The sequence below is a fragment of the Saimiri boliviensis genome, chromosome 12 (genome assembly GCF_048565385.1).
Source record: "Saimiri boliviensis isolate mSaiBol1 chromosome 12, mSaiBol1.pri, whole genome shotgun sequence".
NCBI classification, from domain to species: Eukaryota; Metazoa; Chordata; class Mammalia; order Primates; family Cebidae; genus Saimiri; species Saimiri boliviensis.
This window is the reverse complement of record NC_133460.1, coordinates 21,619,095-21,643,782: the sequence shown is the minus strand read 5'-3', so window position 1 is coordinate 21,643,782 and position 24,688 is coordinate 21,619,095. Positions and strand designations below refer to the sequence as shown.

Sequence of the window (24,688 nt, the reverse complement as noted above, 5' to 3'; positions counted from 1 at the left end):
CGCCCAGACCCCACCGAGCCGCCTGCCAGCCCCAGCCCACTCCAAGGTACACCTGGTCACCCCGGGTGTCCACTTCCAAATCCCTCCCAAAATGAACCCAGGAGAGGTGAACCCACTCATCTGTAGGAAACGCAGGGGCCCCTCCCCGCCCTGACCCCCACACCCCGACGTGGCAGACACACACACGAACTCAGCGGCCCCGGCTGGAAGATTTTGAGTTTTATAGCAAACCGTATTGTACAGATTCGGGGCCCAGGGGCCCAGCCCGGCTGGGTCCCCCACTTGCCTCTCGCCGGGCTGCCTCCTCCCTCCCCTAAGCGGCCCCATCCTCAAGCCTCTTGCGATCCCCAGGCCCCGCCTCTCCGGCCTTTGGTCCGCCCATCCCTCCCCCCACCCGCGCACCTCCCTGTTACCTGAGGTATGTGGATAGATCCTCCCCTCCCCTACTTGGTAAGCCCCGGCCCCCACCCCGAGCCCCGCGTGGAGGGGCGGGGCCTGGTCCAGCTCCTCCCCCGGGTCCCGAAGCCCCACCCCGCGATGGAGGAAGGGGCGGGGGAGGAGGGCCAGGAGAGTCTGTTACTAGATTCCCATGGCAACTAAGAGGGGCCATTTTCAGCCTTAGCACTGGCTTCGGGAGGTGTCCGTTGGCTGCTATTTCCATGGCAACCAGGAGTGGCAGTTCCCTGGACAAATGGGATACAAGTTTCCATGACGATGAAAGAGTGGGAAGAGCCAAGCTGGAGGAGTCCCATCGTCCCCATCCTTGGGCTGGCGCCCCCGCCTTAATGCAGGTCCAGCGGTGCCGCCACTCAATACAGTAACACAAGAGCGAGCCTGGGGGGGTGGCGCAGTCTCAGCGGGCACCCACCGGCCCGGTCTCAGGTCTCAGTCCAAGCTGGTCCAGTCCCCTTACACTCCGGCTCCCCCAGGTCCGAGGTTCCCCCGGTTCAAGTAACACTTCAGTACAGATGAATGTTCAAGTATTGTGCGGAGAGGCAGGCAGGGGGTTGGGGAGCCCCTCGCCACTCCCCTGGGCCACGAGCTGAAGAGCGGCTGCCCGCGGCCCCCACTCCTTGCAATAGCTGCCGTTTTCAGTGACGTTCAAGGAGTCAGGGTCAGGGGGAAGGAACTGAAGCCTAGGGAGGGGGAAAGGAGAGAGGTGACCCCCAAGGGGGTACTGCTGTCCCCACACCTGCTCTCGTCCCCAACTCCCGCTCAGCCCTGGTTTGCCCCTGGCTCCCCTACCTCTGACACCTGGTTCCCCAATTGCTCCTCCGGTTTCCCTTTGTGGCCCCCCCCACCCAACCCCCAATCACGTAACTGGTCTTTGTTCCCTGAACCCTTGGTGGTCTGCTGTCTGCCCCGCCCCCCGCCCCTTCCACCTCCCCCAGCCCCTGGCTCCCACATCCTGTGTGCGTCCTTTCCCCATTCTCCCCCACTAACACTTGCACCATAACCCCCCTCCCACCGTCCCTTCGGCTCAGCACCCTCCAGTACCTCTGACCCACTCCCCCCAGGGGATGGACAATGAAGCAGGTAGCAGGGGGAGGACATGGGAAGGAGAAACCCCCAGAGATATCAGTGCAGGGGGAGGGGGAAAGAAGGGGGTGGCTGGCTTGAGTCCCTGGGCGGGAATCACTCAGGAATCCCGGGGGTCATGAGGTGGGAACCTGGCCTCCCAGCAGGGGTGAAATGAAGACGGAGGTCCAGGCTCCGGCCGAGTCCGGGGGAGGGTGGGGGGCGCCCAACTAGCTGTCCTTGAGAAGCAGCTTCTCCTCAGGGCAGCGGAAAGGGCCAGGGGGCCCGGCGGCCGCCAGCCGGGCACAAGCTTCAGGTGAGAGCTGCCGGCAGGAGCGCAAGTCTAGGCGGCGTAGACGTGGGCAGCGGCGGAACAGCGGGAGGCAGTGGTCCGTTAGGCGGTGGCAACCTGGGGAAGGGGTGGTGGCAGCTGAGACCAGGCAGGTGAGCAAGGGGTGAGCACTGGCCGTGGGGACCCACAGGCCAGCAGGACAGACGGGGGATCATGCTTACCAGCAAGATTGAGGTGCACCAGGGTCTCGCGGAGGGGGGATGTGGGGGCCGTGAGGAGGTGAACACTGGGGTCCCCGACGTGGGCGCAGTGGCTCAGGTCCAGGGCGCTCAACTGGGGTGCGTGGCGCAGCAGGAGCCGCAGGGAGGCATCTGTCAGCTCCAGGCCTGCCAGGCGCAGTTCTGCCACCCCCTGTAGCCGCCCACGGCTCTCTGTTTGCCCTAGGCAGACAGATGAAAGTTAAGCACTCCTGACCATTCCCATCCCTGTGCTCAGGTATCCAGACCATCTCCCTTCCACCTGCTCCCCACATAAGTGAGTGACCTGCTGCACTCTGTGACTTGCTCTTCTCCAAAACACCCTTACGACCTGACCTCATCTGTCCACTGCTCATATCACCTCCTCAGGGAGGCCTTCCATGTTGTATTTGAAACTACAATATTCAGCCAGGCATGGCTCACCCCTGTAATCCTAGCACTCTGGAAAGCCAAGACAGGCAGATCACTTGAGGTTAGGAGTTCAAGACTATCCAGGCCTAACATGGCAAAACCTTGTCTCTACTAAATATACAAAAATTAGCCTAATGTGGTGGCGGGTGCCTGTAGTCCCAGCTCCTCAGGAGGCTGAGGCAGGAGAATTCCTTGAACCTGGGAGATGGAGGCTGCAGTGAGCTGAGATTGCACCACTGCACTCCAGCCTGGGCAACAGAGTGAGAATCCATCTCAAAAAAAAAAAAGGAGGGCTGGCCAGGCACAGTGGCTCATGCTTGTAATCCCAGCACTTTGGGAGGCCGAGGCAAGCAGATCAAAAGGTCAGGAGTTCAATACCAGCCTGGCCAACATGGTAAAACGCTGTCTCTACTAAAAATACAAAAACACAGAAAAAAAAAATTAGCCAGGCATGGTGGCTGGTGCCTGTAGTCCCAGCTACTTGGGAGGCTGAGGCAGGAGAATCACTTGAATCCGGGAGGCAGAAGTTGCAGTGAGATGAGATCGTGCCGTCGCACTCCAGTCCAGGCAACAGAGTGAGACTCCATCTCAAAAAAAAAAAAAGAAAAGAAAAGAAAAGAAAGAAAAGAAGAAAAAGAGGGCTGAGCACGGTGGGTCACACCTGTAATCCCAGCACTTTGGGAGACCAAGGCAGGAGGATCAGGAGGTCAGGAGTTCAAGACCAGCCTGGCCAACATGGTGAAACCCCATTGCTACTAAAAATACAAAATTAACTGGGTGTGGCGAGGCGCATGCCTGTAATAATCCCAGCTACTCAGGAGGCTAAGGCAGGAAAATCACTTGAACCCAGGAGGCAGAGGCTGCAGTGAACCGAGATCGTACCACTGCACTCCAGCCTGGCAACACAGGGAGACTTCATCTCAAGGGAAAAAAAAAAGAGTAGGGACCTCCCCTCCTCTCTTGCTACCTGTCTCTTCATGTGACATGCCGACTCCTGCTTCACTTCCAACAAGAGTAAAAGCTCCCCGAGGCCTCCGCAGAAGCTGAGCAGATGCAGGCACCATACTTCCTCTATAGCCTGCAGAACTCTGAGCCAATTCAACCTCTTTTCTTTATAAATTACCCAGCCTCAGGTATTTCTTTATAGCAACGTAAAAACTAATGTAATTCACCACACTCCTACCACTTCCTTGCATCTTTTCCTCTTTTCTCACCATCTGACATATTATATGCATTTGTCTGACGTTTTCCTTATTCCCCCCTAACCCCCCGACGGAGTCTTGCTGTCACCCAGGCTGGAATGCCACGGTGCAATCTCGGCTCACTGCAACCTCCGCTTCCTGGGTTCAAGCAATTCTCCTGCCTCAGCCTCCTGAGTAGCTAGGATTACAGGTGCACACCATCATGCCCAGCTAATTTTCGTATTTTTAGTAGTGACAGGGTTTCACCATGTTGGCCAGGCTGGTCTCAAACTCCTAACCTCGTGATCCACCTACCTCGGCCTCCCAAAGTGTTGGGATTACAGGCGTGAGCCAATGCATCCAGCCATATATATGTTTTTCTTATTAATCTTTCTCTTCAACCACAAAACTGTCAGTACTACAAAGGCAGGAATTTGTGTTCATTGCTGCAGTCCCAGCAACTGAGACACAGTAGGTATTCAGTTTATTTCTGTTCATTGATTCATCAGACACATGACATCCCTGAAGGGTCTACCATCCAGGTCCCTCTCCCACTTCCCTCCCCTCCATGGTCAGTAAGTCCCCACCAGAAGCCTCTCTTTTTTTTTTTTGAGATGGAGTTTCGCTCTTGTTACCCAGGCTGGAGTGCAATGGCACGATCTCGGGTCACCGCAACCTCCGCCTCCTGAGTTCAAGCAATTCTCCTACCTCAGCCTCCCGAGTAGCTAGGACTACACGCGCACGCCACCATGCCCAGTTAATTTTTGTATTTTTAGTAGAGACGGGGTTTCACCTTGTTGACCAGGATGGTCTCAATCTCTTGACCTCGTGATCCACCCGCCTCGGCCTCTCAAAGTGCTGGGATTACAGGCATGAGCTACCGCGCCCAGCCCAGAAGCCTCTCTTTCCTCCCTGGCTACCACTCCGGGTCAACACCACTCATGCCTGAACTCCTGGTCCAGCCTCCTCACCTGCCTCACTTCTCTGCTCTTCCTGGCATCCAGAAAGGTAATCTCAAATACAAATGAGACAGCATCCCTCCTCTGCTAAAAACTCTCTCAGGGAACCTCAAAGAGGTCCACCCTTCTTGGTAGAACATCCCAGTTCCTGTAAGACCTCAGCTGGTAACTCCTTTCCCTCACCCCTAAACACCTGGGCCACATTCCACAAGCAGCCCTGCCCAAGAGACTCTGCCTACCCTGTGTCCCCCATCCCTGGTTTTCAGGTCTGAGCTCAGAGGCTCCCTGCTCCCCCATCTGCAGGATTAAAGTGCTCACAGCCCTCATCTTGGCATCCAAAGAATATGGTCTACATTTCATCTATGCCAATGGCTCTCAAACTAGAGAGGCTTCAAAGTCCCTGGAAGGGCTGGTTAAAAGGGACTGCTGGTCCCATCCCGAGTTTAGGCAGGTCTACAGGTTTGTTTGTTTTTGAGACAGGGTCTTGCTCTGTCACCCAGGCTGGAGTGCAGTGGTGCAATCATCGCTCACTACAGCCTTGACATCCCTGTAGCTCACTGCAGCCTTGATCCTCCTGCCTCGCCCTCCCAAAGTGCTGGGGTTACAGACCTGAGCCACTGCACCTGACCAGAGTTTACTTTTTTTTTTTTTTTTTCCTGAGATGGAGTCTTGCTCTGTCACCCAGGCTGGAGTGCAGTGGTGCAATTTCGGCTCACTGCAACTTCCAAATCCTGACCTCAAGTGATCCACCCACCTTGGCCTCCCAAAGTGCTGGGATTACAGGCGTGACCCACTGCACCCAGCCCAGAATTTGCTTTTTTAACAAGTTCTCCAGTTTTATGGATGCTGCTGGTCCCCAGAACCACAGCCTTGGGAGACAAGATCTCTGATCATCATTCCTGTTTACAGCCAGGAAACCCAGGCCTGGTGATGCTGAGTCTGAACTCTTACCACAGTGCTGTCTGCCTCCGAGGCACCAGCCTAGCCCTGAGATAAACTAGTAATAGATCAGATGGCACAAACCATGAGGCTGCCCTCCAAACACGTTTTATGGAGTCTGCAGCATGCTAAAAATGTCCTTAATGACTAATGATACAAATAAGACATTTTTATAAATAAATTTATATACTGAGCTTTTCCTTGAAAAATCCTAAGATCTGGCTTCACTAGGCACTCCTTCCCACCAGATGATGAGTGGGTGGAGCTGGGTGGCTAGATGCCACTCCCTAATGTCCTGCACCAATGCATCACTTCTGTTACTCCCAGGCCACCTCTATGGGCACTTGACTTTGCAAGCCCTAAATCTTAATCCTTCCTCCTGTCTTTGAGGAGCCAAGGGCCTGGAGAGGGGATAGCTTTGCAGATGCCCTCAACCTTGGGCCACAGCTAAAGGCCCAAGGAGGAAAGGCCCAAGGAAGAAAGCAGAGGAAAGAGAAGTCACTTCTGGCTTGTGCAGGGAGGAGTGGGCATCAGTGAGGATTTCAGTGAGGTGGTGCCATTTAAGCCTGGCCTTTAAGAGTTTGAAGATGTATATCACTATTCACGATAGCAAAAGCCGTGGAATCAACCTAAATGGCCATCAATGCCAGAACGAATAAAAAAAATGTGGTACATGTACACCATGGAATACTATGCAGCCATAAAAAAGAATAAGATCATGTCCTTTACAGGGACATGGATGGAGCTGGAGGCCATAACTTTAGCAAACTAATGCAGGAACAGAAAACCAAATACTGCATGTTCTCACTTAGAGGTGGGAGCTAAATGATGAAAACACATGAACACATAGATGGTAACAACATACCCTGGGGCCTTCCAGAGGAGGGTGGGAAGAGGGAGAGGATCAGGAAAAATAACCAGTGAGTAATAGGCTTAATACCTGGGTGACCAAATAATCTGTACAATAAACCTCCATGACACAAGTTTATCCATACAACAAATCTGCACATACACCCCTGAACTTAAAAGTTAGAAAAACAGCCAGGCACAATGGCTCACACCTGTAATCCTAGCATTGTGGGAGGCTAAGGTGGGTGGATCACTTGAGGTCAGGAGTTCGAGACCAGCCTGGCCAAGAAGGTGAAATCCCGTCTCTACTAAAACTACAAAAATTAGCCAGACATGGTGGCAGACACCTGTAATTCCCAGCTACTCAGGAGCCTGAAACAGGAGAATTGCTTGATCCAGGAGGCAGAGGTTGCAGTGAGCCAAGATGGTGCCACTGCACTCCAGCTTGGGCAACAGAGCAAGACTCCATCTCAAAAAAAAAAAAAAAAAGGCCCTCCTTTATGAGCTCCTGATAAAGAGCTGAGCTGAGCTGAACTGAATTCCGGCAGGAGGAGATGGGCCAACCAGCACTTTCCCACCTCCTGGGATGCACCATTTCCAATGCCCACCTCACTCCCCACCCATAGCTCTCCAGCTCAGTCCAGTTCCAGTAAGGGTAGACAATGGCTGAGTGCGTTGGCCTGACTGGGTGACCTGCAGCAGTCATTCCATCCTCTGGGCCTCCAGTGCCTCATCTACAGTACAGGAAAAATCCTGTTGCTTCTCTCTTCTCCACTCCCCTTCCAGGGGTGCTGTGGAGGGGGCAGGATGGAAGGAAGGGAACTAAGAAAGAGAGTGGTGAACGAACTCCAAAAAAAAAAAAAAGATTCTTGGCCAGGCATGGTGGCTTAAGCCTGTAATCCCAGCACTTTGGGAGGCCGAGGCGGGCGGATCATGAGGTCAAGAGATCGAGACCATCCTGGTCCACATGGTGAAACCCCGTCTCTACTAAAAATACAAAAATTTAGCTGGGCATGGTGGCGCGTGCCTGTGATCCCAGCTACTCAGGAGGCTGAGGCAGGAGAATTGCCTGAACCCAGGAGGCGGAGGTTGTGGTGAGCCGAGATCGCGCCATTGCACTCCAGCCTGGGTAACAAGAGCGAAACTCCGTCTCAAAAAAAAAAAAAAAAAAAAAAGATTATTTTGGCTGGGCACAGTGGCTCATGCGTATAATCCCAGCACTTTGGAAGGCAGGGGTGAGCAGATCACTTGAAACCAGGAGTTCAAGATCAACCTGGACAACTTGATTAAACTGTTTCTACAATAATTACAAAAAAATTACCCAGGCATGGTGGCACACACGCCTGTAGTCCTCGATACTCAGGAGGCTGAGGTGGGAGGATCACTTGAACCCAGGAGGCATAAGTTGCCATGAGCCAAGATCATGTCACTGCACTCCAAATCTCCTTTTGGAAATCTTTCCTCAAACTAGACCTCTCCTATCCTGATTGCCTGCTCATTCAAGTTATTCATTCAACAGCTATCAGCTGAGCAGCCACTGAGAAGGTGCTCGGGGAGCAGCCAACGCCTGCCCTCAGGGAGACCCTGAGAGATACTCTGAGCTCAATGTGGGGTTGGATCAGGGAGAGCTTCTTGGAGGAAGTGGCATTTATACCCAGGTCTGAAGGATGATGAGATTTAAGTAGATGAAGAGAGATGGCCTTTGCTCCCAGCATCCCCCTCTGCCAATATGGGCCTCCTGCTCCATCAAACTGCTGGGTCTCAGGGTCCCTGGGAAAACCCTGTCCCTTTCAAGGCGGCTCAGTTCAAAGCACACAGCAGGTGAGTGAATCAATGAATTATACCCAACCAGGGCCCTCCTATTCAAACTCATGCGTTCTTTCCTTTCTTCAAATACTTTACCATCCAGCATGAGTCAGAAGAAACTTGAGAGGCTTCCTAACCTGTCCTTGCCCAGCCCATTCTCCAGAAAAGCAAACAGAAGCTGCACCTGGTTTGGTGTCTGGTGGAGGCAGCAGCAGCTCCCGCAGCTGGGAGTCTTTAACATCCTCGATCCAGCGGAGGTCCAGGAGCCGCAAGGCTGGCAGTGGGGCTGAGCCCAGGGCAGAGACGGAGAGCCAGGAGCAGCCAGAGAGCACCAGCTCCTGCAGGCCTGCAGGGAGAGGGGGCGGTCAGGGGGCAGGTGCTGTAAGGACTCCATTCGAGGCCTGTCCCCACCCTGTACTCCGCACCATCCACCCTACCTTGTAGTCGGTTCAGAAGCCACATGAGCTGCTTCTTGGAGACACCTGTCCAGCTGAGGTCCAGGGCACGGGGCTGGCGGCGAACCACACCACTGAGCATGGGCGGGGTCAGTGACTTCCGCCGGCTCAGGTCCATCCGAGGCCACAGACGCTTGTCATAGCACCTGCCCGCCACAGTGGGGAGACAGAGACCTCAGCCCTCAGCTCTCAGCAGCCCACGCTTCCCAGGCTCCCCAGCTCATGGGTGCACCCCAGCTTTCTCCTGACCACACAGACAACAAGGTGGTCAGAAGCACCTGGCCTTGGCCAAGAACACTGGGATTGGGACCCAACTTCATCACTTGCTGGAAGTGAGGCCCTGGGCAAGTCCCTTCCTCTCCCTGAGCCTCAGAAGCTTCGTTTATGACTGAAGACAGTGGTCCCCACTCTGCCTGCCCATAGGGCAGCTGTCAGGTCACAAGGGCTCATTCCAGCTTGTGGGCCTCCAGCAGAGAAAGCGTGCTGCCCAACACATACACAAATGCCATGCATGCTGCCTGATGCCATGCCAAGGGGACTAGCGTTACCCTCTGATGCACACCTGCCCCATCTTGACAGCCAGCTGCCTGCAATATCCAGTATCTTCCCTTTTACATTACCGTGTTCCTCCAACTAGAATGTAAATTCCATAGGGGCAGATTTGTCTTTTCCACATTTTGAAAAAAAAATTTTGAGACAGGGTCTCACTCTGTCACCCAGGCTGGACATGATCACAGCTCACTGCAGCCTCAACCTCCTGGGCTCATGCAATCCTCCCACCTCAGCCTCCTGAGTAGCTGGGACCACAGGCACATGTCACCATGCCTGGCTAATTTTTAAACAATTTTTTTTTTGTAGAGACAGGGTCTCGCTATGTCATCCAGGATGGTCTTGAACTCCTGGCCTCAAGGAATCCTCCTGTCTTGGCCTCCCAAAACACTGGGATTACAGGCAAGAGCTACTGCACCCAGCCACTCATTTGTTGAATGAATGAATGAAGCTACTAACAACTTAAAGATTCCACTGACTACTCTCCCCCACCTCATCTACAGCATTTCATTTATTCACTCTGATTATGGATGGCCTTATAGGTCCCAAGTACTGAAGCTACAAAGATGACTGTGGCCTGAACATTAAACAGTTTTCCTGACCTGACCCTAGCACTCCAAGGGCCTTGACAGACTATCTAAATGCAGTGAACTGGAGAAGGGCTTCTCAAACTTACTTCCCCAGGAACCCTTCCCCACCTCGCCCAAGGCAATTTATTAACACTTTGTAGTCCACTGAAGTTCCTTTGGACTCGGTTTGAGAACTCTCTTCTTGTTCAGTAGTTCTCAGAAGCAGCAGAGAGGAGCAGGCCCAGGAAGCTTTTCTTTTTCTTTCTTTCTTTTTTTTTTGAGATAGGATCTGCTCAGTTGCCCAGGCTGGAGTGCAGTAGTGTAATCATAGCTCACTGTAGCCTCAACCTCCTTGGGCTCAAGTCATCCTTCCTCCTCAACCTCCTGAGTAGCTGGGACTACAGGCGCATGTCCCCACACCTGGCTATTTTATTTATTTTTAATAGAAACAAGGTCTTGCTATGTTGCCCAGGCTGGTCTCGAACTCCTGAACTCAAGCAATCCTTCCCTTGGCCTCCCAAGAGAAGCTGCTTTTGCCTCCCTCCCAGCCTTCAAGACTCTGAAAGGCTTTCCTTTGCAGAAGCCCTGGGCTGGTGCAGTGATTTCCAAGCTCCAGTATTTGCTGTTCACTTAGCTGCACAACATGAATTTGTCTTTGAATCATCTCCTTTTTGCACTCAAAACCACTGTTGTTTCACATAAATATGTTAATCTTAAAAATAAACACAATAAAACAGACCAGAGTTATTAAATCTGCACCAGGTGTTGCTGTGGCTTTAGGCTACTATCTGAAGACTACTTCTGTTAAACAGAGAGATAAGCAAGTATCCGAAAAGCATTAGAAAAAGCACCCAATGGAGAGACTTCCTTTCCAAAACTCACAGATGGATTAAGCCATGTTTTTGTATCACTGAAAACTGCCAGGCCTACTCCAGAGGCACAGTGAGTCATTTTGTTTTTTTTTTTGAGACAGGGTCTCACTCTGTCGCCCAGGCTGGAGGGCAGTGGTGCAATCATAGCTCACTGCAGCCTCTTACTCCTAGGCTCAAGTGGTTCTTCTGTCTCAGCCTCCCACATAGCTGAGACCACAGGTATGGCCTCAGCTATAGGCCATAAAAAAGACCACAGCTCTTTTTTTTTTTTTTTTTAAACAGAGATGGGGGACTCACTATGTTGCCCAAGCTGGTCTTGAACTCCTGGGCTCAAGGATTTCTCCTGCCTCAGCCTCCAAAAGTGCTAGGATTACAGGCATGAGCCACTAAGCCCAGCCCTGGTGTGATGTTTTAAAGAAGGCTGAGGGGACAGACATCAAGGCTTCAGACTGAACACCTTCACCCCTCTGCCTCCCGCCCTCCTGCCCTCACCCTGCTTTTCTGGAATTCTAGCCTCTCCCTCTCCTGATTTCTTCCTCTCAACTAATAAACATCTGCAAATCTCTCCAATTCAAAACATGAAAAGGAAAAAAAACCAGCTAACACCTAACCCAGCTTCTACCCCCAGGTCCAGCCTCCGTGCTCTCTTTCATTGAGCAAGAAAATTGGTGACATCTGCTCCATCCAAACCTCTCTCTGCCCACTGTGACCCAGCCACAACTACCTCCCAGCTTAACTGTCACCACTTCCTTGAAGCCACTTCCCTTCCGCAGTTCACACAGCTGGAAGGGAGCCCCTTTCCCTGGGGGCACCCACAGGCTCCAACTGTGTTTCCATATCATACTTCACAAGAGCCAGGCCACACCCCTGCCCACCTACAAACACAGTGCTGTCTGATGCCGACACAGTGTGGCACACACTGTGCTTCTGCCAGAAATGCCAACCCAGATCCTTTGGGGCTCAGTTCTGGTGCCTCCTCCCACACCCTTCCTTGGCTAGAGCTCATCAGTCCCCCTGCTCTTGTACAACCCGGACTGGGGTTAAACCTCAGAGGGGCAACCAACAGTCACGGAGGGCCCTACTGATCTGAAATGTCCGGCTACCACTAGGCACAAAGAAGGCAAAGACGACAGGTTTCTGCTATACAGTCAGGGAGACATGGACAGTCCGCAGTAACTGAGGAGACAAGAGGCGTGGTAAGAGTCACCTCAAAGACTGGCTGGGGGGGCCTCCGGGGGAGACAGTGCCTGACCTAAGACTCCGAGGAAAGCTGCAGTTATTCCAACAAGAGGAGGGGGAGGGGAAGAACCTTCGTCCAGGCCCAGGAGAGACAAAACAGAGCTTTGGGAACCCCAGGCCACAGGAACTCATCATCATAACCAGAGTCACGCTGATCATGGTGACCTCAGCACTACTAACCAGCTATTATCCAGGGTTCACTGTGTGCCAGGCACTGTTCCATGCATTAAGCACTGAACCTCAGGCAGCCCAGGAGGTCAATATTACTATCATCATCTCCTTTTTACAGTTAAAGAAAATGAAGCAGGTTAGGTGCAGCGGCTCACGCCTGTAATCCCAGCACTTTGGGAGGCTGAGGCAGGCAGATCATGAGGTCAGGAGTTTCAGACCTGCCTGGCCAACACAGCGTAACCCTGTCTCTACTCAAAATACAATAATTAGCCGGGTGTGGTGGCATGCACCTGCAGTCCCAGCTACTTGGGAGGCTGAGGCGGAAGAATTACTTGAACCCGGGATGCAGAGGTTGCAGTGTGCCAAGACTATACCCTTGCACTCTAGCCTGGGTGACAGAGTGACACTCGGTCTCAAGAAAAAAAAAAAAAGAAAAAAGAAAATGAGGCCCAGAGAGGTTGAAAAACGTATTCAAAAGTCCCACAACTACCAAGTGGTAGGTAGCAGAAGCAGAGTTCCATCAAGCTAGCCTGAGTGGAGAGCCTGAATTCCGAGGAGAGAAGAGGCACGGGCGGGGCTGGAATACCAGTCCACGGACTGTCATGGTCACAGAGCCCTGAGCTGAGGATGTGAGCTATGGGGATCTAAATCCCAGCTCTGCCACCTCCAGGCTTTAGGGGTCCTCAGGCGAGTCACTTGCCCTGTGTGGGCTTCGACTTCCCAAACAGGACAGTGGGGCGAAGGACAGTATTTCCTTCAGAGGTTCCTGTGACAAAGTAAGGACAGAGTTTAGGAAGTGCTTGGCACATTCACTGGTCCCGATTCCTGTCCAAATGTCCAACAGGACTGCGATGGGGGAGAGGGGCGTCTGCAAGAGGGAGGTTGAGGATTGGAATTAGGGTTTGCAGGTGGGCTCGGTGGGAGAGGACTCATTGCGGGGTGGCTGGAGTTCAGGAGTCATCGATGGGTTAGGGGACTTTGGTGTCAAGCCCCACCTCTCTGGAACGATGGCATGCCTTGGCTCTTAGCGCTTTCCCTGCCTCTTGCGTCGGTGTCATTCTCCAGCTTAGAAAGAACCCACCTGTGGCCCCCTGCAGCCTCCACCATCCTCCAATCTGTGCACCTCCAGGCCCTACCTGACCATCATGACCCTGTGTTCCAGTCTCTTCCCTGCTGCCCTCTCTCTGTCCATACCCTCAAAAGCCCCAAACCTCTTCCCTGCAACTCAACAACTTCTCCATGCCTTCCCTGCCGCCCTCTCTCCACTCTTCACTCTTCGCTTCACTTCCTAGTTCTAAGAGAAGATGGAAGCCGCAGACAGAAAAGCCTGCAGCCTCCTCTCTCCGCTACACACGCCTCTCCAGCGCCCCCGTCTGTACATCCTTCCACACTGCATCCTGCTCCCCTCTCCACTTAGCGCAGATGATCTCACTGCCCACAGTTCACCAGGTGCCGTCCTAGACACCAGGACACAGCAGGAACAAACAAATCAAGTCCCTGCCTGGGATACCATTTCCTTTCAATCTGGCTTTGGATCCCCCACCCCCAGAGCACAGCCAAGGACCCCGAGGCCTCCTGGTAGCAAAATCCAGCCACCACTTCCTGGTCCTTGATCTCCCTCGGCCTCTCACCAGCATCCTCCTCTGCTTACCACATTCCCTCCTGCCTTGCTCTCTCCTGGGTGGGGGCACACCTCTGGCTAGGCTCTTACTCTAACTCACAAGTACTGATGTTTGATCTTTTGCCTTCTTCATCAAAGCTGCTACCTACAGGCTGAAAACTCCCAATCCTGTATCTTTCTCCTGAGCATCTGACCAGCACATGGTGAGCACACCACAAACATCAGTCGTCTGAGCTCTTCACCTTCCCAGAACCTGCTCCTCCTGAGCCTGGGGAATGATGCTGTTGCCCCTCCAGGCTCCTGAGCCAGAAACTCACCTGAGAGTTACCCTCCTGTTACATTGCCAGTTAGTCACCAAGTCTAAGCCATTCCACTTTTTTTTTTTTGAGACGTAGTTTTGCTCTTGTTGCCCAGGCTGGAGTGCAGTGATGCAATCTCGGCTCACTGCAGCCTCCTCCTCCCGAGTTCAAGCAATTCCCCTTCTCAGCCTCCTGAGTAGCTAGAACTATAAACACGTGCCACCATGCCGACTAATTTTTTTGTATTTCTAGTAGAGACCAGGTCTTACCATGTTGGCCAGGCTGGTGTCAAACTCCTGACCTCAAGTGATCCACCTGCCTTGGCCTCCCAAATGCTGGGATTACTAGGGTAAGCCATCACACCTGGCCCGAGCCATTCCACTTCTTGAAAAGTTCTTGGCTGGGCACAGGGGCTCACACCTGTAATCCCAACACTTTAGGAGGCCAAGGTGGAAGGATCATTTGAGGCCAGAAGTTGAAGATCAGCCTAGGTAACAGCGAGACCCATTTCTGCAAAAAAAACTTTTAAAAATTGGCCAGGCACAGTGGCATGTGCCTGCAATCCTAGCTACTCGGGAGGCTGGGGCAGGAAGATTGCTTGAGTCCAGGAGGTTGAGGTTGCAATGAGCTATGATTGCACCACTACACTCCAGCGAGAGAGAGAGAGAGAGACAGAGAGAGAGACAGAGAGACAGACAGAGAGAGAGAGAGAGAGAGAGAAAGAGAGAGACTCTGTCTCAAAAAAAACCCCAGTCCTGGCAAGGTGGCTCACGCCTGTAATCCGAGCACTTTGGGAGGCCAAGGCAGGTGGATAAAGGTGGATAAACTGGGGTCAGGAGTTCGATATCAGATGAAACCCCATCTCTACTAAAAATACAAAAATTAGCTAGGCATGGTGGCAGGCGCCTGTAGTCCCAGCTACTTGGGAGGCCGAGACAGGAGAACTGCTTGAACCTGGGAGGCACAGATTGCAGTGAGCTGAGATCGTGCCACTGCAAGCCAGCCTGGGCAACAGAGCGAGACTCCGTCAAAAAAAAAAAAAAAAAAAGTCCTACAGGCCCCTGCTCTGCCCCACTCTCGTCCTTTTCATTGAGAGGTGTCATCTGACTGAGTGTCCAGTACCCTCCAGGCACTGTGCTGTGGGCTTTGCAGGAATCAATTCACTTAAGCCACACAAAGTGAGTATTCATAACTACAGATGAGAAAACTAGGGTCTCGAGAGGTAGCTCTCCATACACCGACGCGCAGTCAGTGAAACCCAAGGACGCAGACTCCAGGGCCCACACTGGGAGCCGCTGCCTCTCACTATGTCTGCTTCAGGCCATGCATCTCCCCTTGAAGTAGAAATCAGGTCCCTTTCAGTTTTGGCTCCCACGCTCCAGGCACAGAGCTGGCCTTGAAGGGGCCTCAGCAAACATTTCTTTGATTAGTACAGGAAACATTTCTTTGATTAATACATGAGGCGGTGTCATCCCCTGCAGCTTCTGTAACTATCTGCTTCTATGTTGCAGCTTAACTGTGGGCTCTTCAAGGGCACAGATCTGTTTTCTGAGGCCTAACAGGCTGTGCTTTCAGTAACTATTTGCAACTAAGTAAATACTGGCTACAGTGAAGGCTCTCTCTCACAGTAGTTCCTATTTCCCAGGTATTGCGTTTAGTTCTTTGAGTTCTTTGTGTATATTACCTTAAGAAAACACTATGCAAGAGCATTGATTCTCTGGTGTTACAGCTGAAGAAACTGAGGCACAGGACATCAAGTGACTGGCCTCATGGTTTACAGCTCATCAGCTATAACCATGTCGGTGGCTTATGCCTGTAATCCCAGTACTTCGGAAGGCTGAGGTGGGCAGATCACTTGAGGTCGGGAGTTCAAAACCAAGCTGGCCAACATGGTGATACCCTGTCTCTACTAAAAATACAAAACAAAAAAAAAAGCCAGGTGTTTTGATCAGTCACTCAGGAGGCTGAGGCAGGAGACCTGCTTGAACTTAAGAGGCAGAGGTTGCAGTGAGCCAAGATCGAGCCACTGCACCCCAGCCTGGGCCACAGAGTGAGACTCCATCTAAAAGAAAGATTCTATCGCAGGCAATTTGCCTCCAGAGCCTACACTCTGGTACTTTTGGCTGCACAATCTCTGCAGGGACCAGAAGGCATCAGTGGCCCAGACCTTGTCCCAAAAGAAGACTGGAGCTTGAGTTCGGCCATGAACTTGTACTGTAACTTCAGGTGTCCCCTTTTCCTCACAGGGCTGCCATTATGAGGGTCGAATCCGCTAACCTGGGTGCGGTGCTCAACAGGACACCTGGTCCCTGCCACAGCGAGTCCCTGGGAAAGAGCCTGATATCCCCGTTTACTGCAACATTTCTTGGACACTTACACTGCCCTTTGTCCTCTGCTAGGGACACGAAGATAAAACAGACACAGTTATCTGCTCCCACCCCAGCAACTGACGGGAATATGAAGTAAATGAATGAAGGCTTGTCAACAGTCTGAAGGCCTCTGCGCACTCTATGAGGGGAACGGAGGACTGTGGGAGTTTGATAGAGAGAAGAAGGAATTTTCTTGGGGGCGAGATCAGAGAGGAAGACAAGAGGCTAGGGAGGATGACCAACATTTCTGAAAGAGGCTAGGGGGCTGGGGGATGGGCAGAGAGCATTAGTGGTGGCTCCAGGGCAGAAGGACGCCAGGAGCAGTTAGGAGGTTCACTCCTGGCTTTTGACAGCAGGGTTGGCCCGACACATGGAACTCTGTGTGAATGGAACCAGTCGTGAGGCTGTCTTCAGACAGTGGCAGTATGAGAAACGACAATGCAGGACGGCACTCAGTGCTGTGGCTGGCACACACTAGCCACTCAGTAAATAATCACCATCATTAGGAGGAAAGGCACTGGAGCCAGAGGGCCCAGGTTCAAATGCCTGGTTCTACCACCACTTCCTTTCCACATGACCTCAGGTCTCAACTTCACTTGAAAAAGGGGACCACAGTCTCTACCTCAAAGTTGTCTGGAGGATTAAATGAGCCTGTTAAGTGCAGAGCAGCCTGCGCACAGCAAACACGGGAGGAGGCCTGTAACCTGGGCACACTGGAGAAGTATCCCCAATCCAAAACCAAGCCCAGAGAGGGCCAGAGACCTAACGCGGGTCACCCAGCAAGCGGGAAGCCTGCTGGCCACGGAACTCAGGCCTGTCAAGAACACTCACCAGCGGCTCCAAGTCCGGCAGACTCGCATGCAGACACACAGCTCCCGGGGCCCGAGGTGCTGGAAGACGCGAAGCCAGGCGGCCCGGGGCAGGGGGTGGTCGGATCCGGCAGCCAAGGGGAGTGTGTCAGGCTCAGGGCTTCGAGGTGGGGGCCGCACCACGTGCCGCTCCAGCTGTGGAGGCCGGGGTGGTGGCGCAGGGCCCAGGGGCCAGCTGAGCAGGGGCCCCCCGCTGCCAGGACGAACAGCCCGCCGCCCCCCGCGGTTCTCCTTCTCGCCAGAGCTGCCCCGGGCTGGCCGTCGCCCATTTCGGGCCTCGCCAGGGGCTTCGTCCTCACTCAGCGATGTGCCCGAAGAGTCAGAGTCGGAGTCCGAGTCCGAGGAGGAAGAGGACGTGTCAGGCACCCGTTCCAGCAGCTGGCACATGCGCTTGAAACGCTCTAGTTTCTCCCTCTGCGGGGATGGGGATGGCACTGCTGGGCCCTCTGCAGAGGCCAAAGGCGGCTTTGGTTTCTGCAGGGAGACAGGGTTGATGCTATTCTAGGGTCTGGGACACATTTTCCCACCCCCCTGCCCCACGGAGTCACCAGGGGATGAAAGGCCCGAGGGACAGTCCTGAGTTCCAGCCCTGGCTCTGCTCTGGACTGGGGGAGACCTTGCTAAAGTCACAGCCAGGCACGGGGCCTCAGTTTCCTTATCTGTAACAGAAGGGTGCTAATTCAAGTAATTTCCAGCCCTTATGGGTTTGCATGGCTTAGGCAGTTCCAAAAGCAGTAGGGAATGCAGAAGTGAGAGACCCTGCTTTGAGTCCTGGCTCAGCCTCAACTCTAGATGGCTGTGGGAAGCCCCTGCTTCATCATCTACGATGCAGCCCAGCTGGACCAGGCATCTGCCCAACAACTGAGGGTAACAGTGACTGTCGGTAGCAGTGACTGTCTGGCCCCACGTGCAGCACCCCATTCCGTCCTCACAGTATTCTAATGCAGTGGTGGCCTGGATCACTCTTTTCAGATATGAGGAAACCGAGGCTTAAAGGCACAAAGTGACTCGTCCAAGGTTACAAACTCACAAACAGCAGGGGCAGGATTTCGACCCAGTGGGGCAGACTCCTGTGTTGAGTGTCTGTGCCAAGTAACATCTCAATTCTGGCTTTACTATGTGACCTGGACAAATCTTCAAACCTCTCTGGGCCTTATTTCCCTTAAATCTAGGTAAATTTTATGGCTTACAAAGCTCACTGCCTTTCAGAACCTCATTAGAGTTGTACAGCTCTGTGGGATAAGGGGGCAAGGCAGACAGCAGCATGCCCACTTCACGGATGAAGAAACTGAGGCTCAGGCTGGCAGGACCATACAAAGACTAAATGGTGGAACAGAAATTTGAACTCAGTTCTCTCCCCAATAAGGCTTGGAAAGATGAGGCAAGTAGGTCAGATGGGCCCTAAGGGTTTTTGAGAAGTTAGGGGCTCCTGTGGCCTGAATCCAACCCACCCTCCCACCAACTCATCCCAGGGGTCCGGACGCCCACCGTGGCCAAGTGGGGCTGGGGCAGAACAAGGTGAGCAGGAAGGGACAGGTCTCAGGCTGCAGGGTGGAGGGTGGGGCAAAGGAGGTGGAAAGGGGAGGGAGGAGGTCCCCGGCACACCTCCCAGTTCTCGGGAGGGAGCCCAGGGTGGCAGGACGAGAAAGCCTGGCTTGGATTCAGAACCCTGGGGGGCAGCAGGCCCGGGCCGCCTGGGTCCGATCCTCGGAGGAGGCAGGCGTCTCCACCCACCTTCTTCAGGTGCCTCTCTCGGCCTCCTTTCACCTACCAGGGTGAGAGGGAAATATGGGGGAAGGGAGAGACCCCATTAGGCCCTCAGGGCCCAGAAATCTAATGTCCATGCGCTCCTCTTAGACTACAAATCCCAGAAGCCCCCATCCCAGAGGTAACTCTGAGCATGCTCACCTTGCACCCAGTGTCCTGGCCCACTGAGCATGCTCCATCTCTTTCCTCCCCTCAGGCCCTCTCCAGCCCCTCCCTCCTCCCATGCAGCGATGATCTGAGCATGCTCTCTCCTGCCTGCCTAACCCACCCAGGGCTCCCAAAGCTTCCTGCGGTGCCAGCTCCCCTCACCTGTCCCGCTCCTCCACATGAGCATGCTCCATCCTCCCCCACCCAATTCCTGAACTACATTTCCCAACAGCCCTTAGGGAGCCCACGGAGCGCGCTCCTAGGCCCAAGCACTCCCCCGCCCCAGAACCCGCCAGGACTACAGCTCCCAAAATCCCTCAGGCCAGGCCTAGTGAGCGTTCTCTGTGGCTCACCTTTTTCCTTGGGGTGGGGGGCTCATTCCCTGCCTCCCTTTCCTTTCGTTTGGGGGGCCCAGGCACGTCCTCTGCTGGTGGCCCGGCAGGCAGGGGGCCCTTGCGCCTGGGCGGGGGCGGTGGAAGCGGCGGCTCCTCCGTCAACTTCCATCCGCTCCCCAGGCTGGCGCCTTCCTCACCGTTGTCGGCCCTGCGGCGGCCTGGCCCCTCACCTGAATCCTGGGGGACAGAAGCTGGGGATGAGGACCCGCACAGCTCCCTGAAACCACTACCCGCCCCTGCCCCCACCTCGCCTGCCTGGAGCTCAGCCCAAGCCCAGCCCAGCCCCTACCTTGCTGGTGCGGCCTTCCTGGGTGCAGCGAGGGCACTCCCAGCAGTTGGGGATCTCTGCATTGATGACACCCTCAGCCTTTCCCATCTGTAGGCAAGAGGGCAGCGAGTGTGTGTGTGGGGGGGCGCCAGGAAGCCCAGAGCCAAGGTGCCCCCCCTCCCTGCTCCGTGACAATCTGCCCCACCCCAGACACCAGAGTCCCCGGGCCATCCATCACCTTCAGGCAGCCGGGGTGGACGATCTCGTTGCAGATTGTACACTCCATGAGGCTCAAACCAAATTTCTCTTCCTCTCCCTCCACCGTGTCCTCCTTCCCAGCCTCCCCACACAAGAGGCACACAGCTGTGTGTGGGAGCACAGGCTGTTGGGGGAGAGGGGACATCAGGGACCCTGAAAGCTAGCAACAGGGGAAAGACCCTTCCTTCTAGGGACCCTGGCCAGCTACTGGATGAGGTGCAGCACCCACAGGCCAAGCTGGGTCTTATCCTGAGTCCGCTCCTTTTGGGAGTGTGACCTCGAGCAACCGATTTAACCTCCTTAAATCTCCCATTTCTGCATCTACAGAATGGGGCCGAGAATCATTCCTTTGCTGGACTCTTGGGAGAGCGAGATTAATACATGAGAGGCACTGATGTGTAGCTTTTACCACCTGTGACTGTTACAGCTGGACCCAGGGCCAGTGTGACCCTGAAACTGCAGCTGGCTTTGGGGAGAGGGACAGTAACACTCGAGGATGGAGAAGACACGCAACAGCTTGGGGTGATACTGAGGTCGCTTCTTGGGCAGCCCAAGAGTTGCTCTGAATCCCACAATAAACCCGGTTTTGGCAAGACCCCCTGGGAGCACTAGGGAAGCCACCAGTCCTGGGGAGGTGGGGGCAGCCTCAGACAGTGAGACTTTGGGGAGGACAGCGGTAAGACTGAGTCATCTCAGGGAGGAGGCAGGATCAAGGAAGGAAAAGTGAGGCAAGGAGTTGGGGCATAAAGGAAAATAAGTGAGGGGCTAAGGGGTGAAGACACCAACCAGGAAAGAGCAGCAGGAAGAAGAGAGGGAGGTGGTAGAGTGGGGAGGGGGACGCAGGATGCAGCTGGCTCCTCGTGGCTGCTGCGGAGGGGCTGTGCTGGAGCCCAGGGACGCTCAAAGGATGAGGAAGGCAGGGCGGAAACCCATGCTTCCCTGGTCCCTACTGTGTGCTGGGCCTTGCGGTAGACACACTCGCATCCATGACATTGTTTACTCTTTACAACTCAGCAAAGGAAACATTTTAGAGAAGGAACTTGAAGTTCATTCAATGTGATTTACTCAAGGTCACATAAAGGGTGAGTGTGGCCTCAAATCCAAGACCACCCTGGGTGAGGAAGAGGCCAGAGAAGGTCAAGACCTGTTTGAAGGGGGCCAGCTCTGGGGATGGGTCCCCTCCTGCACCTTTGGGGAGCAGTAGAGGAGGGGCTGGGCATTCTGTGGGGGTGTGACTCTGAGAGATGGGCAAAGCCTGAAAGTGGGGACTGGGTCAGATCCTTCTTCGCACCTGGACACTGTCCCCAGTTTGGAGCTGAGGACAAAAATGGACATTGACACAAACTGGTGAATAAGGGAGAACATGAACAAGTCAACAGCCGGCCACTCCACAGCACAGGCCGGGGCGCGTGGGGAAGGGTGGGCAGAGCCCAGAGGTGGGGGCAGAACTCACGGCAGTGCACTGGCGGAGCAGGCACGACTGCTTCATGCGCCCGGGCCCCCCGAACTTCTTCATGTCTCGGCAGAAGTGGCAATCCCCGCACTCAGTTCGCACACAGGCCCGGCAGCGGCGGCAGCGGGTTCGGCGTCGGCGCGCTCCGGCCCCCGGCCCCCGGCTGCTCGACGACATTGGGGGCGTCAGCAACGCCGAGGGCTGTAGGTGGATGGTGGCAGGGTCAGATGGGCCCACTGGGGCCCTGGCCTGGGAGGCTCCTGGCAGCTCCCTCCACTCACTGGCAACTAGATCCTGCCCTCTCCCCCAGGGGGACAAGGAGGTCACCCCCTCCTTTGTATCTGGGGGCCAATTCTCTACTTAAGACCTGTCTCCCCGCAGCAGCTCAAGAGGAGCCCAAGAACTGCTTCCTCGCCTCGCTCCTCTACCGCCTCCTCAGGGTCCCTTCCACAGCCCCGGGAGCAGGAAGGGACACCAAGGCTCTCTCCTCTGCCATCCCCACACTGGAGCTCCTTGGAAAGGCCAGGCGCTCCTTGTCCGTGGTGTTAGCTTGGAGAAGTCCCAACTCTTCCCCTGTTATCCAAGTGTAAAATACCCCAGGCTCTCCCCAACCTCATTTGGGTAAACTGCCCAGATTCACCTCCCAGATACACACAGATTCCTAGACGGAAGCTCCATACTTTTCTCCTTCCCACCCCCCACCGCCTTTTCATCCATAGCAGTCATCCAATCTCTCTTGCCTTCAACCCAGTTATCCTCACCAGATCCAGCGAGATCCTTGCCCCCCAGTCCCTAACGATCTCCTCTTCCCCCTAACTCCCCGGGGCTCTGACAGCTCCGGAGATGCGTCTTCAGATGAGACCTTTCTCAGCCCAAGATCTCAGCCCCTCTTGTTCCCTACAGGGCTCCTCCTCCAGGACATCCTCCTCCTCCTCTTGGATCCCTCAGGTCCACCTGGGCAATCTCCCAGATTCCTTGGGATTCTAGAATCCAGCCTGACATCTCCCCAGAACTCAGGATGGGCTCAGTCCTACGCTCCCCAGCTTCCCGGGCTGCTTTCATCCCTAATCATTTAGAATCCCTTGGGTTCCCCCTCCCATGAAAAGCAGATCCTCCAAGATCCCATGTGGAATTGGAAGCCTGGAGGGTCTCTTTCCAGTCAGGCTTACCCCAGATTCCCCCTTTCCAGGGAATTCCAGACCCATCCATGGGGGTAAGGGGCCCTCCAGCGCTCCAGGGGAGGGGCCCGTAGGGCGGCGACTGCAGGTGGGGGTGGGGGCTTTCAAGGGGAAGCAGGGTCTAGGAAGGAGGACCAGTTCCCCAGGGTGGAGAGGTCACAGGAAGGAGGGCTGGAGATGAGTTTGGAGCAGAGAGAGGGTGAGGCTGGGGGCGGGGAAGGTACAGAGAGGCCGGGCTGAGGATGAATGGGAGTGGGCGCTGCCCAGGTCTGGGGGTGAGGAGGAGCCGCATGAACCCACCTCACACGTGTCCCGGGAGCCATCTCTCCCTTCTCGGCAGCTCCCGGCGGGTCGGCGGCCATCGGCAGCGGGGGGGCCGGGCGGCGCGGGGCGCGGAACGCTCAGAACGCCGGGGTCCACGGCCCCCCGAGGGCGCTCGGTCCCTCCCTCCGGCGGAGGTCGGGACGGCGGCGAGTGGAGATGGGGGGCGCCGGGGGCGAGGCCCTCCCACGGGCTGCGGCGCGGCCCTTCCAGGGGGAGGTCCTGCTCTGGGGGGCTCAGTCCCTCAGCCCCCCCAGGCCAACGGGGGCTCCTTGGGCGCAGGGTGCTCAGCTTCTGCCCGGGGCCCACTCAGTCCCGGGTCCGAGTCCCAGCTCCCCTCCCCCCACCCCGCCCCGCCTTTCCCCAGCGCCCCCGGCCCTTTAACTGGCCCCTTCCCGGACCCCACTGCCCAGGGGTCCAGGGCCAGGCCTGGGCCCCCCACCGTTTCCGGGGTTCAAGCCCCGCCCACCGCCGGTTCCCGGGGAGGGGGGGGTCGCTGTAACCTGCCCCCCTCCCCTGGGCCCGCCTCTGGACAGCGACCCCCTGCCCTACGGCTACGGGGCGAGCGCAGAAGGGGGTGAAGGAAGCTGCTCCGGCCCCGCCCCCCCAGCCCTCGCGCACCCCCGCCCTCTCCCCCTCCCCCCAGCGCGCGACCCTCTGGAGATAGGGATTTAAATAAAATTTGAATAAATCCCCCTCCTCAAGGGGGAGGGTGGAAGGAAAGGATAGAGGGGGAGAGGGAAAGGGGAAGGGGGCAGTTGGGGTGTCTCAGCCCCCCTGGTCCCCCGCCCCCGCGCTGCTACGGCCCGGGGCCCTGGCCGCCTCTCTCATCCCTCCTCAGCTCCTTCCTCCTTCCTCCTCTCTTTCCCCCTCCCCTCCCTCCTCCTTCCCTCCTCCTCCTCCTCCTCACTCCCTCCTTCTCCCAAAGGAACCCCGCCCCCTGCCCCCTCCTTCCTCCACCACCTCCACTTTCCAGGACGAACGCGCACAGGGCTCGACGGGAGTTGTAGTCCTGCGGCCACTGTTGCTACGGGGGGAATAATGGGACGCTGGGCGCAGCGGGAACTACAAAGAAGATGGCGGAGGGCGTGCCCAGCCGGGAGCTGAGGATGCCGGGAGTTAGAGTCCCGCTGCCCCGAGGCTCCCAGTTACAGAACATCGAGAAGGAGCGGGAACGATGACTACAAACAAGATGGCCTTCTCCCCCGACCCGACCTCCTTCCCAGGCACTCACACGCCCTCCTGTCCACAACCCTCCGCGTGTGTGGTACCTGACGGGAGTCGCAGTCCATCTGCTGCCTTCCCGCTGCCATTTCTACTCGTCAGGAACAATGGAAAGGTGAAAAGGAACGAGGACTACAAGCAAGATGGCGGAAGAGGGGCATACACCTGACTAGTAGTCGATCTTACGAGGTGCGATGGGATTAGTAGTTTTCTAGCCTTCTAGTGTTCCTTAAGAATGGCGGAACCAAGAGGACGAGGAGACTACCGTAAAGATGGCAGGCCACCTAGCCTCTCCCGGTCTCCGCTTTCCACCACCTTGGGCACCTCGCCCGCTTGTGGTCTTGAAATCCCCCTGCCGGCGGCGCACGGCCTGACGGGAGTTGCAGTCTCCCGGCTCCCGTCTATTATCTCCAGTCGAGACAATGGAAAGGGATGGGGCGGGGCCACCGGCA

The 24,688-nt window shown here is 55.3% G+C and overlaps 1 protein-coding gene across 4 annotated transcripts; it reads right to left on the bottom strand.

Moving 5' to 3' along the window:
* Positions 1-198: 198 nt before the first annotated feature.
* Positions 199-24,647, bottom strand: FBXL19 (F-box and leucine rich repeat protein 19). Of its 4 annotated transcripts, none has more exons than XM_074382038.1 (11): positions 24,284-24,647; positions 21,514-21,714; positions 20,041-20,184; positions 19,824-19,910; positions 19,493-19,711; positions 18,960-18,992; positions 17,188-17,699; positions 8,650-8,813; positions 8,397-8,558; positions 2,032-2,250; positions 199-1,927 (listed from the first exon to the last, which is right to left on the bottom strand). In XM_074382038.1, exons 1-11 carry the CDS (start codon positions 24,323-24,325, stop codon positions 1,749-1,751), a joined length of 1,962 nt encoding a protein of 653 aa, XP_074238139.1. In that variant the 5' UTR covers positions 24,326-24,647; the 3' UTR covers positions 199-1,748. The 4 variants fall into 4 exon arrangements, with proteins under 4 accessions (XP_074238139.1, XP_074238138.1, XP_039334095.1 ...); XM_074382037.1 differs by having other exon boundaries at positions 18,831-18,992; positions 24,284-24,646; XM_039478161.2 differs by lacking the exon at positions 24,284-24,647 and adding an exon at positions 22,992-23,900 and having other exon boundaries at positions 18,831-18,992.
* Between the last annotated feature and the right edge of the window lie 41 nt (positions 24,648-24,688).